General features: G+C 42.7%; 1 protein-coding gene across 4 annotated transcripts in view; it reads right to left on the reverse strand.

Moving 5' to 3' along the window:
* PAPLN (papilin, proteoglycan like sulfated glycoprotein) overlaps positions 1-18,870 on the reverse strand; it is a 208,906-nt gene that overhangs the window by 19,306 nt on the left and 170,730 nt on the right. For all 4 annotated transcript variants that reach the window (XM_073608654.1, XM_073608656.1, XM_073608653.1 and 1 more), the window contains 7 exons: positions 9,870-9,975; positions 8,311-8,779; positions 7,972-8,109; positions 2,746-2,873; positions 2,298-2,436; positions 1,918-2,049; positions 1,350-1,477 (listed from right to left, as the gene is read on the reverse strand). In XM_073608654.1, the coding sequence (XP_073464755.1) occupies positions 1,350-1,477; positions 1,918-2,049; positions 2,298-2,436; positions 2,746-2,873; positions 7,972-8,109; positions 8,311-8,779; positions 9,870-9,975 (1,240 nt within the window). The remainder of the gene's footprint in view (positions 1-1,349; positions 1,478-1,917; positions 2,050-2,297; positions 2,437-2,745; positions 2,874-7,971; positions 8,110-8,310; positions 8,780-9,869; positions 9,976-18,870) is intronic.

The raw sequence follows: 18,870 nt of genomic DNA on the forward strand, positions 1-18,870 counted from the left end.
CAGAGCAAGGCAATATGGGCACCAGGAGATATAGTCCAAGATGGAGAGCTTGTTCACTGACAATCTGTGTGACTAAAGCCTGCCATATCCGGCTCAAATTTAAGATGATTTCTGCTGAATCAATCTTGTTCTTACCACCAGGCTCAACAATAGTCAATCTTTAGTCGACCCTTGTCGGAGGAGCCAAGTGAAAAAATGTGGGCTCAACAGAAACTGCATAAAAAAACAGATGCAGTCATTGTTCGGGCATTCTGACAATCACAGGTGCTGGCTGATAGAATACAATAGCAATCAGGGGAGATTCCTTCATCCACGCTGTTTAGTGTGGATAGAGGAATTCAATTTCTCTTGTTCAGCCTTTCAGCCAAATGAGAGAAACCTATGCGTATGGTAAGCCATTTTCACTTGACTGGAATTCAGCTTTAAAGTGACACTAAACATAAAAGTGGTAATTGCCATAATTCATTCACATAAATCATATCACTGTATTTTGTTTTGTTTTTTTAACAATATCCTCTAAGTACCCTATTCCTGCAGCACTGTTGTGTGGTCACATGATCTTTCCCTGTATTTTGGCATCTGCAGGGAAAGATCTTTTGGAGGGGCTTCTATTACCCTGCTTATGTATGTCTTCTACAGTGTGAGTCTGTGTCTGGCCAGCCCTGATTTGGTGCTGTGCCGGTCACATGACTAAGAAAAAAAAACGTTTCGGAAGAGCAATTCAAATTAAGTTTTATAAATATAAAAAAAACAACTCCCTATAAATTTTTATACATTTTTATTGAACATCAGATGTGTATTTTTGTGCATTACTCTGGTGCAGACAGAGTCCAAGATGATTGACACTAGCTTTCATTTTATTCAGACAAAATCTGCATCTAAGACCCTTTTTTCTCTTTACAGGTATTAGCAATTACATTTGATACATTTAATACTGATTTATATTAAAGGTCATAAAGCCCGCTTTGTGATTTTTACCTACAGGTAAGCCAGATTTGGAAATAAGCTGCAGGTTTGAATGTCCAAGTATTTAAAGGAAACCTTTAAAAAAAAAGATGGAAGTGGTCATAGATGACTTCCTGTTCTGCAAATACTAGTTGACTGCTGTCTTGCTAACCCCTAATTTCTGAGTCTCAAAGCCAGAATAAAGACTTTTGATTTTACACTTCTAATATGCATACTCCTTCCAGGACAGTGGCTCAACTTTATTTTATTTTTTTTACATAGGACACAATGTCCCTCATTGACTTAAGCTAATCACCAAATACCAAATGTCAGTACTGTACAGTAAATCAATGCAGGACATCTGCCCCTTTACAAGTCTGCAAAAAGCAGAATGTCTGACCAACCTCTGATTTTTAATTGGATTTGTTTAAATTCTTTGCGATGTCCATTGGTAGTGGCACATGTGTAAGATCCAGCATCTTCTGAGCTTACACGACTGATCACCAGTGAACCATCTGCTTGTTTTCTGTATCTGGAAAAATATGTCAGGTGTTATACTAAAATGTTTGCTTAGTTTCAATAACAAATTGTGTAATTTCCTATGTTATTGGGCATCAAGATATATTAAAAGGATGAATGAATGGATGGTGCTGGGTTCCCATGAATGGGCTGGTCTCTCAAACCAAAATGCCACTTTGGACGGACACTGAAGAAAGAGATTGAACAGAATATCAAAAGGGTGGACTTTGGGTGTTGGATTCACAGGGTTGTTTAACAACTTTTAGGCATGCTCATCAGCAGCTGGTTGTTGGTTAGATATACTGAGCCCTTGTAGTAGGCCAGTAGGGATTTGGCTTGCTGGGCATTTTTTTTTATAAAGAAAGACTGATCAAGGATCTGTACATTTTTGGTCCATAATTTACCACAAATACTCTCAGAATAAGTCTTTTCAGACAACTAATGTCATTTTACCTTGGGGAAGGCAGGGGTAATCCATCTTTTTGCCAGTCTACCATGGTATTGGGAGATATGTGCAAATGACAAGATAATCGTGCCCGATGACCAAGATTTGCTTCCACCTCAACAGGACCAGTCAAAGATGTTCTAAACATAAAGAGGAAAAAGTAATTATTTTATTATATATAAAAAATGATAGTCAAATGCCATCTTTCTCTATATTGAAATCTTATTTCATGGTTTGGGAAATTTTGGAAGCTTACATTTGGCTCCCTGCACTGTACACATAATGTCATTACTCTTTGCACTGCCTTGCTGTTAAGGCAAAACGTTTTAATTGTTTTCATTGCCAAGGGTAATTTTAAAACTGTTGGATTAAAATACACCTTGCTTACCTTCTTCCAGAGTGCACAGTATGACTACTGTGCAAATTTTCTCGTAAAACCTGAGCAGTAGAAGAGTCTGCTCCTCGAATATCTTCATCATTCCCTCTGGCAGTGTCATGTGTTCTACGACCCTTGTGTGTCTCAGTTCCTGCATTGGAAAGCCACAAAGCTTAACTGTTATGTGCAGTACACTGTGCCACAATGTTGGTTCTTCAAACATCTGCTAATTTGAGTTTCATTCAAAACAAAACCTCATCATAACTTTGAAAATTCTGAAAAAGGTTCAATAAACTTTGAAAATAAATAGACCACTGATAATGAATAAAAAAGGTCAATTGTTAACATAATCTTTGTTTTTCTACAATGAGAATTATATAAAAGTTCTATTTATAAAACTTGATACTGTTCTTATATAGTGCAAAAATGCAGAGTAGTAGGTGGCGATTAATAAACGCACCCCTCACTTGAAGCCGTACTCTGTGTGTTTCTCTGCGGTTGCCATTTGAAACCATACAGGTGTAAGTTCCGGCATCTTCAGCTTGGACATTGCTGATCACAAGAGAACTGTCTGATTGGTAGGTGTGTCTAGAAGAAAACAGTAAGGTCAGAGAAATGTTCATTTGACTTTTTTTTGGAATGACAACAAAGAAATATACTTTTTTTATTTGTTAATTAATATATACTTTGTTTTTTATATAAAAAGAAAGGAACTTAACCAGAACAAGTAGGCAGATACAGGAGTATGTGTGCATGTGAATTATTGCTGCATCTAGAGCCCCCTGAGATCCCAGAAACCCAGGGCGCCCAATATTTTTTTTAAAAAAGGGACCATCATCCAAGTTCACCAGCTACGGAATGCTTCCTTTTAGTTCATATGCCCTACTGCTGGCTCATCCCTATGACTCAATAGCCAATAAATAAAGACAATATGTACAGAGACACTATACAATTGTTTTAGGGGATTCAGGTAGCATCTTGAACCTTTCATAAATGCATTGTAAATACTTGCTGTACATGAAACTTTTCAGAGTAGCAATCACAAATGTTATTTGGGCTTTAGTCCTTGCACATACTGTATGTTCTCTATTTAATGTTAGCCTTTTGTTAGCCTTAATACTAGTCTGAAAAACATGAGATTGAAAGTGTTGATGACCCACTGATTTTAATATTTTGCATTTCTGACATTAAACACTACAATACTGGGCACTTATACGCCTTCCTGCCCAGACCAATTTTCAGCTTTCAGCACTGTCGCACTTTGAATGACAATTGCGCGGTCATGCTGCACTGTACCCAAACTATTTTTATTTTTAGCATTTTGTTCCCACAAATAGAGCTTTCTTTTAGTGTTATTTGATCACCACTGGGATTTTTATTTTCTGCTAAACAAATAAAAAAAGACCGAATATTTTGAAAAAAAAAAGTTTTTTGTTTCAGTTACAAAACTTTGTAAATAAGTAAGTTTTCTCCTTCACTGATGGGCACTAATGGGGCTGCACTGACGGGCATTGATAAGGCAGCATTGATGGGCACCGATGAGGTGTATAAGTGCGTATAAGTGCCCATAAGGCGTATAAGTGCCCAGTATTGTAGTGTTTAATGTCAGAAATGCAAAATATTAAAATCAGTGGGTCATCAACACTTTCAATCTCATGTTTTTCAGACTAGTATTAAGGCTAACAAAAGGGCACCGATGAGGTGGCACCAATGAGGTGGCACTGATGAGGTGGCATTGATGGGCACTGATGATGGGCACTAATATGCGGCACTGATGGGGCACTGATAGGCGGCACTGATGGGCACTGATAGGTGGCACTGATATGCAGCATGGATGGGCACTGATAGGTGGCATGGATGGGCACTGATAGGTGACATGGATGGGCACGAATAGGTAGCACGGATGGGCATCAATGGGCACTGATAGGTGGCACTGATGTACTGTTATGGTACTGATGGATGCCAATCAGTGCCAAACAATAATGCCTGCCAATCAGTGATGCCCATTGTGGGCACTGATTGGCATCCATTGTGGGCACTGGTTGGCATACCTTGTGGTGGCATCCCTGGTGGTCCTAGTGGCATCCCTGGTGGTCCTAGTGGCGTCTCTGGTGGTCCAGTGTGGGCATCCTTGGGGGGGCTGCACTGATAATCGATCAGCACAGACCCCCCTGTCAGAGGAGCAGCCGATCAGCTCTCCTCTACTCGCGTCTGACAGACGCGAGGGAGGAAAAACTGATCAACGGCTCTTCTTTTTTACACTGTTATCAGCCGTGATTGGACATGGCTGATCACGTGGTAAAGAGTCTGCGTCAGAGACTCTTTACCTAGATCGTAGTTGCGGTGTGTCAGAGTGACACAACGCAACAACGATCGCCGCGATGCGCGCCCCCGGGGGAGCATAGTGGCTTAATATCCTTAAGACATCATATGACATCAGGTCAGGATATTAAAACCACTTTGAAGCCGTCATTTTGCTATATAGCGGGCGGCAAGTGGTTAAAAAAGTATGCACATAAGGAATTTTGACTTTCCTGAGTAATATGTTTCCTCCAGGTCAGTGACACAAAACATTAAAGCTAAAGGGTCAGCAATACAACTAACTAGCCTTTAAAAGAATGCAAGCAATGAAAACGCCTATATCTCCCTCATGATGCATATACAGTTTTTTTAGAGTGGTTGTAAACCTCAGTTTTGGAACCTGAGCAAAGCACATATATCTGTAGTGTTTACTTATCTCTCTCCAAAATTCTAAGTATCATTTCTCTCTGGTGCCAGAGAGAAATGTTTCTATGACTACGACTCAAACACAGAGATGCTCCCCTAAGAAGTCTTCATTACCCTGGGATCCTCCCATGATCTTTTAACAATAAAGAAAATGAGTACACTAATGGGACCTGGAGGGGGGTCTCTCTAATGTACACAGAGAGGGCTTCTGTTAGAAAGAGCCCCCAAACATACTGCAGACATGATATATGAGATGGTCAGAGACTGCAGACATGATATATGAGATGGTCAGAGACTGCAGACATACTACAAGAGATGGTCAGAGACTGCAGACATAGTACAGGAGATGGTCAGAGACTGCAGACATAGTACAGGAGATGGTCAGAGACTGCAGACATAGTACAGGAGATGGTCAGAGACTGCAGACATAGTACAGGAGATGGTCAGAGACTGCAGACATAGTACAGGAGATGGTCAGAGACTGCAGACATAGTACAGGAGATGGTCAGAGACTGCAGACATAGTATAGGAGATGGTCAGAGACTACAGACATAGTATAGGAGTTGGTCGGAGACTGCAGACATATTGCAGGAAAGGGTCAGCGACTGCAGACATTGTACAGGAGGCGATCAGAGACTGCAGACATAGTACAGGATACGGTCAGAGACTGCAGACATAGTACAGGATACGGTCAAAGACTGCAGACATAGTAAAGGAGATGATCAGAGACTGCAGACACTACAGCAGTTCCTAAGGATGGCAGTAGATAATGGCCGACCAGCCCTCTCACCAGACCCGGCGATGCAGCAACATCAGTTCCTCTGATCAGGAGTCAGCTCACTCTGGGTTGCGCGTGGCGACTCCGCTGGGTAGTGCTCAGATCTGTATTCTGGCAATGACTCCATTTCTTTCTTCACCAGGGATGGCGCCTCCCTCCTTTACATCAGGGTTACCATCAGAGTCCCCCCACAGCAGGTGTCCCCCATCAGTGTCCCCCCACAGCAGGTGTCCACCATCAGAGTCCCCCCACAGCAGGTGTCCCCATCTGAGCCCCCCCACAACAGGCGTCCCCATCAGAGCCCCCCCACAACAGGGGTCCCCATCAGAGCCCCCCACAGCAGGTGTCCCCATCAGAGTCCCCCCACAGCAGGTGTCTCCCCACAGCAGGTGTCCCCATCAGAGCCCCCCACAGCAGGTGTCCCCCATCAGAGCCCCCCACAGCAGGTGTCCTCCCACAGCAGGTGTCCTCCATCAGAGCCCCGCACAGCAGGTGTCCCCCATTAGACTCCCCCCACAGCAAGTGTCCCCCATCAGAGCCCCCCCACAGCAGTTGTCCCCCATCAGAGCCCCCCCACAGCAGGAGTCCCCCATCAGAGCCTCTCCACAGCAAGTGTCCCCCATCAGAGTCCCCCCACAGCAGGAGTCCCCCATCAGAGTCCCCCCATAGCAGGTGTCCCCATAGATCAGTACCTGTCCAATAGATCCCTGTAGCTCAGGCAATGGGAGAAGAAGCACGTTGCAGGGGGCGGGGCATACGTGGCATCTTTGGTTACTAGGAGGGTGGCACTCGGAGATCATTTCTGGGAGTGCACTGGATGATTGGCAGCAGCTCCGGCCAACCCAGAAGCCTCTCATCACACCGCCTATGGGAGAAGACCTGACACATGCAGAGGGGACGGGGCAGACAGGAGACTGCTCCACGCGCACCGGACAGAAAGATTAGGGGAGTCTAGTACCGGAACGTGTTCCGGTACTAGGCTCTACTGCGGTACTCAGCCCGAATTCCGGGGACAGCGGGAGCGGTATGCGCTCTTGTCAGTTGCCGGCGGAGAGTACAAGCGGGATGGGGAACTGCAGCACCCGCTACATGCGCTCTGCCTCTGGACACAGATGAACAGGAGGGAGGGGAGCACTCTGGAGCTTCGGCGCCCCCACCTCTGTGGCACCCGCCTAGGATCGGCCCTGGGGGGGTGTTTGAGAGATTGTTTATTCAAAATGCGCACAGTGGTGTAGTGGGTAGCATTCTCACCTAGCAGTAAGAAGTGTCGCTGGTTCGAATCCCAACCACGACACTACCTGCCTGGAGTTTGCATGTTCTCCCTGTGCCTGCGTGGGTTTCCTCCGGGTACTCCGGTTTCCTCCCACACTCCAAAGACATGCTGGTAGGTTAATTGGATCCTGTCTAAATTGTCCCTAGTATGTATGAATGTGAGTTAAGGACCTTAGATTGTAAGCTTCTTGAGGGTAGGGACTGATGTGAATGTACAATGTATATGTAAAGCGCTGCGTAAATTGACGGCGCTATATAAGTACCTGAAATAAATAAATAATAAAATAAACACAGTTTTTCTGATGTGTGGAGGGGGTGTGTGTCTTTCCTCCAATCAGCTCTCACACACTATCACTGCAGCCTCTCCGCCCCCTCCTCTGTGCTCATGACAGATGAAGAAAGATTTTAACACTTTTCTGTCCTTTTGAAGGCGTGTAGGGAAGGGAAGACTGCAGATAAAACAAGTAAAACCTATGTAGGGGGATTTGTTTCATCTCTGTGTATCATCTGATGCTTTTCACTTAACTGGGTATATGTGATGGTGCATAACCACTTTAAAGCTCCCTGCAGTTCCATTAAAGGTGTGCAGAATATGGATCATAATAATTAAAACAAGCATTTATCAGGCTTTTAGTAAACTTAGCTACTTAAAACTTTCTAGAAGTCGGCTGAAGCCTATTAAAGTTGTAATTCATATGCAAACTTTTTACACTAGAAATGTAGTAAAACATTTAAAGGGGTAGGAATTATGAATACATACGAGAACACAAGTGCACATTACCAGCAGTCAGGTACAAAAGATTTGCAGATTTTTATTGGTGTTCAGTGATTGTTTGGTGCTGTTTTGCCTAAATGCTTTTATCTACATAGAATTATATATCAATGAGAAATGGAAAAAAAAAAAACAACCTGGTCGAGGACACAGGACTTCCATCTTTCTGCCATTCCACCCTGGGGAAAGGGTAATCACTCACTCTGCACAGCAGACGGACAGTCTGTCCAATCAATGACTCCATAGATGAAGATTCTGCCTTGTTCAAGATCATTCTAAGGTGTAAAGGAAAAAGGACTTTATGTGTTAAAAAAACAAAAAAAAACTACATAATAATAACTACAGTCTAGGCAAAACCTAGACTGATTTGAAATATTTTGTGTTTTGTGCATCTTGGTAATCTGTAGAATATTAATAGCTGCCATAAAGTCTCACTCTTTTGCTATGCTAAGAAAAAAAACTAAGAAATAAAGTACCTGTAAAGAGAAGAGTGGTGAGATGAGTCTTCTGCTTTGGGTGCATATTGGCTTTGATCAGGGGATGGACCAGATATTTTGTGATCTATACTGCTCTCATCCCAATCATGCCCAGCAAGAATACGGCCTTCTGTGTCTCCATCAAGAGTTTTAACAATTCCTCGATGTTGCCCTCCTGGCACATGACCCAAACCTACAGCTTCATCAACTCCTGGGTTTTCATGTGATAAACGATCCCACTTCATTCCCCTCTTACGGTATCGATATTCTATTGTACCAGTTGTCCTCCCTGGGATTTTTTGGCAAGCGTTCATGCATTCCTCTTCAGTGCCAAAATTGTTTTTATTGCCATGGCAGCCCCCGTACCAAAAACGATTGCATTTGCCAACATCAGGGACAAAGTACCAGCGAGTAGTCCAGTCACTGCAAGGGCCCAGAGCACTTGGTAGGAGACACGTTGTTGGATACGCTGGTAGAAATGAAAAGTTAGAGTATGAATGTGACCATGCAGAGTTATTTGGTGCTATTCTAGTATTTCACCTGAACCACACCGGGTATTTAAACAGGTGATAATTTGCCTACACTAGTTTACCATTCAAGACTGATATTTGCATTGTTTGGGAGATGCCTGTAGCACAATCTTTTCACTTGAGTTCTGCACAAACTGCGCTGATATTTTACAATTGATTTTATTCTTGGAAAGAAAATATCTACAACTCACTGGAAATTTGAAAACTCCCTTAAATTTTGATACTCTGCATGAAAAACAATTTACATTTATTTTCAAAGCCTGGATGTCTATTCTTATGAAAGAGACCCTTTACCTAATCTGTGGACACCTAAAGTGTTTACATAGTAAATAGAACTGACATGAGTTTAGTTAAAGTGGAGTTCCGCCTAATTTTTTTTTTTTAAAGTCAGCAGCTACAAATACTGCAGCTGCTAACTTTTAAAATAAGGACACTTACCTGTCCAGGGCACCCGCGATGTCGGCACCCGAAGCCGACCCATCTCTCGGCTCTCGGGTGGAAGCGCCGCCATCTTCGGTAAGGGAATCAGGAAGTGAAGCCTTGCGGCTTCACTTCCTGGTTCCCTACTGCGCATGTGTAACTCACCCTGCGCTATCCCACTGGTCCCTGCTGTCTTCTGGGACATGTGTGTCTACCAGAAGACAGCCAGGGGAACGGAGAAGGCGCCGGAAGTAGATACACGCGGGTGGCTCGGCTATCTATGCCCGGAAGTGGGAGCAAAATACCTGTATTAGACAGGTATCTGCTCCCTCCTCCCCCCTGAAAGGTGCCAAATGTGACACCAGCGCCGGGGAGGATTCTGAAAAGCGGAAGTTTCATTTTTGGGTGGAACTCCGCTTTAATGGCTTGGATGAGCAGATTACTTGTTCTACAAAGCACCCTGCATTGAAACTGTGCTCAAGTGTAAAACAGTGTAAAAGTCTCTGTCTGGTGCATAGGTTACCACTGTCAATATATAGTACATGGTTGTTTTTTTATATTTCAATGAAGAAAACATAGTACCCTCCTGGGCAGTCAGAATGTACTTACGATAACTGGGTTTACTGTGACATCCTTCACCCACAGGACCAGAAGCTTTGTTGATGTTGTTAAAGCAGCATCCATATTGGGAGGTTCTACATTCATCAGAGGGCATCTAAATCCACAAACAGAAAAAATTATTCACTATATAAGCACAACTCCAAGGCTTCTGCATCATGGTCCTAATGATATCTGTATTCCTATGCACAGTAGGACTGATTAATAATAGAGCATTGGGAAAATAGAAACCTTGTAAGTTACCATTCAGATGTTTTTTTTTTTTGTTTTGTTTATTTTGTAACTTGTCCTTTAAATATAAAGTCTAAAGCCTGAAAGGCAAAACAACAAATTTCCTTTGTACCAGTTTTCACATGGGGGGGGGAGATTTACTAAAACTGTGGAGTGCAAAATATGGTGTAGCTATGCATGGTAACCAATACACTTTCAGGTTTTATTGTGAAAGCTTAATTGAACAAGCTGAAGTTAGAAGCTGATTGCTGATTGGCTACCATGCACAGCTGCACCAGATTCTGAGTGAACCAGTTTTAGTAAATCAACCCCATTGTGTTATAAACTGCTTTCTCAGATTGCAACAACAATACAAGAAAAGCACAGTTCTGATTTTTATCAAAGTACCATTCAATATTTATATGACTTTGGATCACTCACAAATGCCTTTTCTCACTCTGTTGTAGCTATGTATCATACATAGACTCATAGACGGGGATTTAATAAAACTGGAGTGGGCAGAATCTGGTGCAGCTCTGCATAGAAACCAATCAGCTTCCAGGTTTTATTGTCAAAGCGTAATTGAACAAGCTGAAGCTGATTGGCTACCATGCACAGCTGTACCAGATTCTGAGTGTTCCAGTTTTGGTAAATCTCCCCCTATAGTGATTTAACTTGGTACGTAATCATGTGTTAGATGACAATGATGTTTTTAATTATCAAATATTAAATTCACTGTACTTTATTACATGCTCAAAAACTTTATTCCATTTGAAATAAAGAGCAGAAGTCGACTCACCTATTTTGAGCACTGGACCATCATCCATGCAGGCCCCCAATTTGTGGGAGCCAACATCATAGCAGACAAGTTAATAAAATACTATTTAACTTTAATAATCTTCTAGAAATGAGAACATTGGTTTGGCTGAATGCAGATTCACAGCAAATCTGTAATGGTGATGTGGTGGCTGCATAAGTTTTCTTTTTCAGTTTTACCCAGGTGACCTGGCCAGTAACACACCTCCTTTACTGAAGTGTCTCTACTCTGGATGAAGGAGAACAGGGGCACCTTCTGACAGCAGCATTGTCAGTCTGGAGGGAGGGAAGTGTTAGATGGACTAGCAGATTTAAAAAAATAACAAGTTGAAGCTAAACTCAAGCTCAAACTTTTTTAGCAGTTACAGCAACCACTTTTTTGTATATTTGTGTTAAAGGTTTTACATGAATAAATAAAGCTGATCATTGTAAGTACTCCTTTCAGTGTTAAATGGTTTGTCTCATTTCTGTAACTGATACATCTGATGGAGAGCTTGTTCTTTTGAAACACAGACTGGCTGAACTGGCCAAATTTTGATCCATGTATGGGCAGGCTGGTTGTACACACATCTATCGACTGACTTTTGTACATCCAGTCTGTTGAAAAATGTTCTTTTGATTGGCGCCTTCAAGTATAGCCAGCGGTGCTGATGAACGTAAGTTTGACTCGAACATCGGGTGTTCATTTGCTCGCAAATGAACCGAACATATGGGGCTTTCGCAGCAAATCTGAGCGCAGCGAAACGCCCCATAATGTACTGCGAGATCGCAGTGCATTGACGTCTGATCATTGGCCAAAGCATGCACCTGTTATTATCCCAGAGGAGAAATATAAAGCCAGATGGCCTCTTACCGGACAAGATGGACCCCAGATTATAAGGGTCAAACACGCCTGATATACACAGTGTCTCCAAAAGTCTCCAACCGACGTGTTTCCCTGTAACAAGCATTCTCTGTTCCCAGTCGATGCTTGTTACATGGAAACGCGTCGGTTGGAGAGACATTTTGTGATATCACCACGCATCAGCTGCCGGTTTGAAAGCTCGCAGCTGTGTCTGTATTGATTTCTTTGCTGTTTTTGTGCAAAATTTGGAATAAAGGAACCATTTTTACTGCACTATGAAGTTTCCTCCTTTCTGAATCCCTACATATACTGGAGAAATACAAGATAAAATGATTGGAAGCTTTGGAATCTTTTAAATCATCCTTTCTGTCTGTGGTGGAGGAGAGTGGCTAATGGTTGGAGCAAACCGAGTGGAAGACTACAGGTGAGCACTGTGTATATCAAGCGTGTTTGACCCTTATAATCTGGGGTTCATTTTGTCCGGTAAAAGGACATCTGGCTTTTTAATTCTCCGCTGGGATAATAACATTCATTTGCTGAAATTGCAGATATCAAGGCGCTGCATGAGAAGTTTATATGAACACTTTTTCATTAGTTGATTCGCAGCTTTGTCTTTGGGACATAAACACAGTATAATCACATGTTTATTTGATTGCCTGTATTAATTGATTTTTTATTGCGTGTTGGATGCATATCACTAGGCATATATCAATTATATTGTATGTTGTTCAAGCTTGAGCAATTCCCACATATATATATATATATATATATATATATATATATATAAATATATATACATATATATATATATATATATATACACATATACACACACACACACACGTGAATGTGAATTGAGTATTTAATTCTCTGGAGTAGCGGCACTTACACATATATATTTTTTTATATATATATATTTTTATATATTTCATATATATATTTTTTTTAAATATTTATATTTTTTTCACATATTTTTAATACTTTTTTTTCTTAATTTTTGCTAAATTAGCATTATTACGTTAATTTTTTTCACAAATTGTAATATCTTTGCATATTCACATTTTTATGTATGTTATTGAACTAAATCACATTCACATCACTATTTTTTAGTAAGCGCAGAATAATCTAACCAGAAAAGCATGCACCTGATGCTTTGGCCAATCACAGCGCGCTCTGCTGCGAGAGCCATAATTGGCCAAAGGCAGGGTGCATTTGGCCAATCATGGCTCATGGGGACTAGGTCCACACCCCACACTATATAAAGCTGCTTCCAATGTCGGCCGTGTGTAGCGTTAGTGTGGACAGAGAGAGAGTGCGATTGAGCTAAATTAGGCAGGTTATTTAGTGCAAGCAGTGTATTTCATATATACAGTATCTCACAAAAGTGAGTACACCCCTCAAATTTTTGTAAATATTTTATTATATCTTTTCCTGTGACAACACTGAAGAAATTATACTTTGCTACAGTGTAAAGTAGTGAGTGTACAGCTTGTATAACAGTGTAAATTTCTATCCCCTCAAAATAACATAACACACAGCCATTAATGTCTAAACCGCAGTCAACAAAAGTGAGTAAGTGAAAATGAGTACGTGAAAATGTCCAAATTGGGCCCAATTAGTAATTTTCCCTCCCTAGTGTCATGTGAATCGTTAGTGTTACAAGGTCTCAGGTGTGAATGGGGAGCAGGTGTGTTAAATTTGGTGTTATCGCTCTCACTCTCTCATACTGGTCACTGGAAGTTCAACATGGCACCTCATGGCAAAGAACTCTCTGAGCATCTAAAAAAAAAAAGAATTGTTGCTCTACATAAAGATGGCCTAGGCTATAAGAAGATTGCCAAGACCCTGAAACTGAGCTGCAGCACAGTGGCCAATCCCATACAGCAGTTTAACAGGACAGGTTCCACCCAGAACAGGGCCTCACCATGGTCAACCAAAGAAGTTGAGTGCATGTGCTCAGCGTCAAATTCACAGGCTGTTTTGGGGAAATGTATGTATGAGTGCTGCCAGCATTGCTGCAGAGGTTGAAAGGGTGGGGGGTCAGACTGTCAGTGCTCAGACCATACCTTGCACACTGCATCAAATTGGTCTGTATGGCTGTTGTCCCAGAAGGAAGTCTCTTCTAAAGATGATGCACAAGAAAGCCCGCAAACAGTTTGCTGAAGACAAGCAGACTAAGGACATGGATTACTGGAACCATGTCCTGTGGTCTGATGAGACCAAGATAAACTTATTTGGTTCAGATGGTGTCAAGCGTGTGTGGCAGCAACCATGTAAGGAGTACAAAGACAAGTGTGTCTTGCCTAGAGTCAAGCATGGTGGTAGGAGTGTCATGGTCTGGGGCTGCATGAGAGCTGCCATCACTGGGGAGCTACAGTTCATTGAGGGAACCATAAATGTACTGTCACATACTGAAGCAGAGCATGATCCCCTCCCTTCAGGGACTGGGCCGCAGGGCAGTATTCCAACATGATAAAGACCCCAAACACACCTCCAAGATGACCACTGCCTTGCTAAAGAAGCTAAGGGTAGAGGTGATGGACTGGCCAAGCATGTCTCCAGACCTAAATCCTATTGAGCATCTGTGGGGCATCCTCAAATGGAAGGTGGAGGAGCGCAAGGTCTCTAACATCCATCAGCTCCGTGATGTCGTCATAGAGGAGTGGAAGAGGACTCCAGTGGCAACCTGTGAAGCTCTGGTGAACTCTATGCCCAAGCGGGTTGAGGCAGTGCTGGAAAATAATGGTGACCACACAAAATATTGACACTTTGGGCCCAATTTGGACATTTTCACTTAGGGGTGTACTCACTTTTGTTGCAAGCGGTTTAGACATTAATGGCCATGTGTCCAGTTATTTTGAGGGGACAACAAATTTACACTGTTCTACAAGCTGTACACTTTACTTTGTAGCAAAGTGTAATTTCTTCAGTGTTGTCACATGAAAAGATATAATAAAACATTTTTAAAAATGTGAGGGGTGTACTCACATTTGTGAGATACTTTATATATATATATATATATATATATATATATATATATAAACACATACACTCTGCATACAGTGTAGACTATATATATATATATATATATATATATATATATATATATATATATATATATATATATAGTGCATTCGGTGGGGTACAGTATATAATACACTTCAGGCGGTGTGTTCATATATGTATATACCGTTCTGTGAAAAAGTATTTGCCCCCTTTCTGAAAAAAGTTGTTCAAACCTGCCTGGCCCTATGTGAAAAAGTAATTGCCCCACCTAATAACTGGTTGTGCCACCCTTGGCGGCAACAACTGCAATCAAGCGTTTGCGATAACTGCAATGAGTCTTTCACATTGCTGTGGAGCAATTTTGGCCCACTCTTCTTTGCAGAATTGTTTTAATTCAGCCACATTGGAGGGTTTTCCAGCATGAACAGTCTATGTAAGTCATGATACAGCATCTGCATCTCAATTGGATTTAAGTCCAGGCTTCAACTAGGCCACTCCAAAACCTAAATTTTGCTTTGTTTGAACCATTTGGAGGTGGACTTGCCGTTGTGTTTGCTGTCTTTCCTGCTACATAACCCAAGTGCACTTGAGCTTGAGGTCATGAACCAATGGCCGGACATTCTCCTTTAGGATTTTCTGCTGCATAACCAAAGCGTACCTGAGCTTGAGGTCATGAACTGATGGCCGGACATTCTCCTTTAGGATTTTCTGGTAGAGCTCAGAATTCATGGTTCCATCAATTATGGTAAGTCGTCCAGGTCCTGAAGCTGCAAAGCAGCCCCCGACCATCACGCTACCATCACCATGTCTGACTGTTGGTATGACGTTCTTGTTATGAAATGCTGTATTAGTTGTATGCCAGATGTAACGGGACGCACACCTTCCAAAAAGTAACATTTTTGTCTCATCAGTCCACAGAATATTTGCCTAAAAGTCTTGGGGATAATCAAGATGTTTTTTGATAAATGTGAGATGAGCCTTTGTGTACTTTTTGGTCCCATGGATGCCATTTTTTCCCAGTCTCTTTCTTATTGTTGAATCATGAACGCTGATCTTACCTGAGGCAAGTGAGGCCTGCAGTTCTTTAGATGTTGTTCTGGGTTCTTTTTGACCTCCTGGATGAGTCGTCAACATGCTCTTGGAGTAATTTCTGTAGGCCGGCCACTCCTGGGAAGGTTCATCACTGTTCCAAGTTATCTCCGTTTGTGGATAATAGCTCTCCCCATGGTTCACTGGAGTTCCAAAGCCTTAGAAATGGCTTTGAAACCCTTCCTAGCCCGATACATGTTTGTTTCTAATCTGTTCTTTAATTTTTTTAGATTGTGGCATGATGTGTGGCTTTTTGTGATCTGTTAGCATGCTTCACTTTGTCAGACAGCTTCTATTTATGTGATTTCTTGATTCAACAGGTCTGGCAGTAATCAGGCCTGGGTGTGGCAAGTGAAAAATATAACTCAGCTTTCCAAAAAATGTGGTTAATCACAGTTCATTCATGATTCAGCATGGGAATGGGCAATTAACCCAAAGAGTTGTACATGGCTAAGAGGAGGTAGTTCCTGATAATGTGATTCTTAGTGACCCAGAGGACTCAGAATCGAATGCCTCTGCAAACTTACGCTGCATGGCCTCCCTGATTCTGCAAAGCCTGCACAAGGACCCTAGGATTCGTGGTATCAAGAAGAAGGATCATTACTGGCTGGCAAGCCTTTTTGATCTGCGTTACAAGGGTAAAGTTGCAGAACTCATCCTGCCTTCACAGAGGGAGCAGAGGATGAAATATCTTCAGGAGGCCTTGAAGAAAGGTTTGTGTAACTCCTTTCCAGACCCTGGGAGGTTACCAATTCCTGGTGCTGGACAACATCTAAAGGCTTCATTCGGCCAGAGGAAGAGCGGTAGATAAGGTGGCCTGGCTGACCGATGCCTTTAAAAAAAACTTTCAGTCCGCAGCGCCAAGGTCTGATAGTTTCAAGCAATCGCCTGCGTCTGTATTATATGGTGCAGGAATATCTAGGGGCAAGAGCAGACTTGGAGACCTTTCCAACAGAGCATCCACTGGGTTACTGGGTCGTGAGGATGGACCACTGGCCAGAACTTGTTAAAAATGCAATCAAGCTACTGGACTGTCCTGCATACAGCGTGCTTTCTGAACGTACATTCAGTGCTGCTGGAGGGTTTGTAACAGATCAAAGAGTGTGTCTGTCCTCAGACTCCATTGATAGGCTCACATTTATAAAAAATGAATCAGTCCTGGATCAGCAGCTATCAAGCCCCTGATGCTAATGTAACTGATTGAATTTGCTATGGATCTGGGATCCCTTAAAGACTGCCTATGCTGCCTATCCTATTCCTCCTGAATCTTGATGATGCTACCTTCCAACAATATTTTTGGTTTAGGGCACCACAACACCCAAGGTCCAATTTTTCTACCCCTGTTTAACAGGGGCATGTAATTACAATTTTTGAAAGAATATTTAAGCAGCAGGGCCCGTTCCTGCGCCCAACAACAGTAACTGAGGGGTTACAGTGTTTCTGCCCCGGCATGTAACTACAATTTTTGAAATAATATTTAACAGCAGGGTCCGTTCCTGCGCCCAACAAGAGTAACTGTGAGGAGGAGTTACAGTGTTCAAACACCACCAACACCTAAGGCCCAATTTTTCTGCGGAGTATATACTACAGTCCGTATAGTATATATACTGCAGTTCAGAGTATATAGTGCAGTCAGTGTAGTATATATAATATAGTGCAGTGTACAGTATATAATATAGTGTATTGAAGTGGTTAAGTGGAACCCTATAACAGAACTAAGAAAAAAAATGGCATGGGTCCCCCCCAGTCCATACCAAGCCCTTTGGGTCTGGTATAGATTTGAAGGGGAACTCCACGCCAAAATATTCTTTAAAAACGGCGTGGGGTCCCCCCCAAAATCCATACCAGACCCTTTGGGTCTGACATAGATTTTAAGGGGAACTCCACGCCAAAATTAAAAGAAAAATTGGAGTGGGGCCCCACAAAATCCATACCAGACCCTTATCCGAGCAAGCAGCCTGGCAGGCCAGGATAGGGGGGATGAACGAGGGCCCCCCCTCCTGAGCCATGCCAGGCCACTTGCCCTTAACATGGCGAGGGTGCTTTGGGGTCCCCCTCAAAGCACCTTGTCCCCATGTTGATGGGGACCAGGGACTCGTCCCCACAACCCTGACCATTAGTTGTGGTGGTCTGTGGGCGGGGGGCTTATGGGAATCTGGAAGCCCCCTTTAATAAGATTACCGGCCCCCTCCTTATGTGAATGGGTATGGGGTACATTGTACCCTTACCCATTCACCAAAAAAGTGTAAAAAAAGTAAAAACCACAAAACACAGTTTTTTTTACAAGTCCTTTATTAAAAAAAATTAAATAAAATAAAAAGTGTCCTGCGATGTCCATCTATCTTCAATCACGGCACCGATGGACCCGAAAAATAGAAATGAAAAAAAAACCTCCGCCTTGATAGAAGGCGTCCCACCGGTGACGTAACCGAGTGACCCCGCCCCTTCTGACGTGTGTCATCAGAGGTGGGCGGGTGGCTCCGCCTTTGCCTATATAAGAGCTGTCACAGTGAAAAGACAGCAGTTGGCAGGACACCTCCCATGGAGGTGGAGTATTTTCAGTTGTTTCTTTCTATTTTTCGGGTTCGTCAGCGCTGTGATTGACGATGGATGGACATCATGGGACATTTTTAATTTTTTTTATTTTTTAATAGAGGAATTGTCAAAAACTGAGTGGTGTGGTTTTTACTTTTTGACACTTTTTTGGTGAATGGGTAGGGGTACAATGTACCCCTACCCATTCACATGGGGGGGCAGGATCTGGGTGCTCCCTTGTTAAAGGGGGCTTCCAGATTCTGATAAGCCCCCCGCCCGCAGACCCCCACAACCAATGGCCATGGTTGTTGGGACAAGGCCCTTGTCCGCATCAACATGGGGACAAGGTGCTTTGGAGGGGACCCCAAAGCACCCTCCCTATGTTGAGGGAAAGCAGCCTGGTATGGTTCAGGAGGGGGGGCGCTCGTTCTTCCCCCCCTTTCCTGGCCTGCCAGGCTGCTTGCTCGGATAAAAGGTCTGGTATGGATTTTG

Source organism: Aquarana catesbeiana, linkage group LG13 (genome assembly GCF_042186555.1).
Source record: "Aquarana catesbeiana isolate 2022-GZ linkage group LG13, ASM4218655v1, whole genome shotgun sequence".
Taxonomy (NCBI): Eukaryota; Metazoa; Chordata; class Amphibia; order Anura; family Ranidae; genus Aquarana; species Aquarana catesbeiana.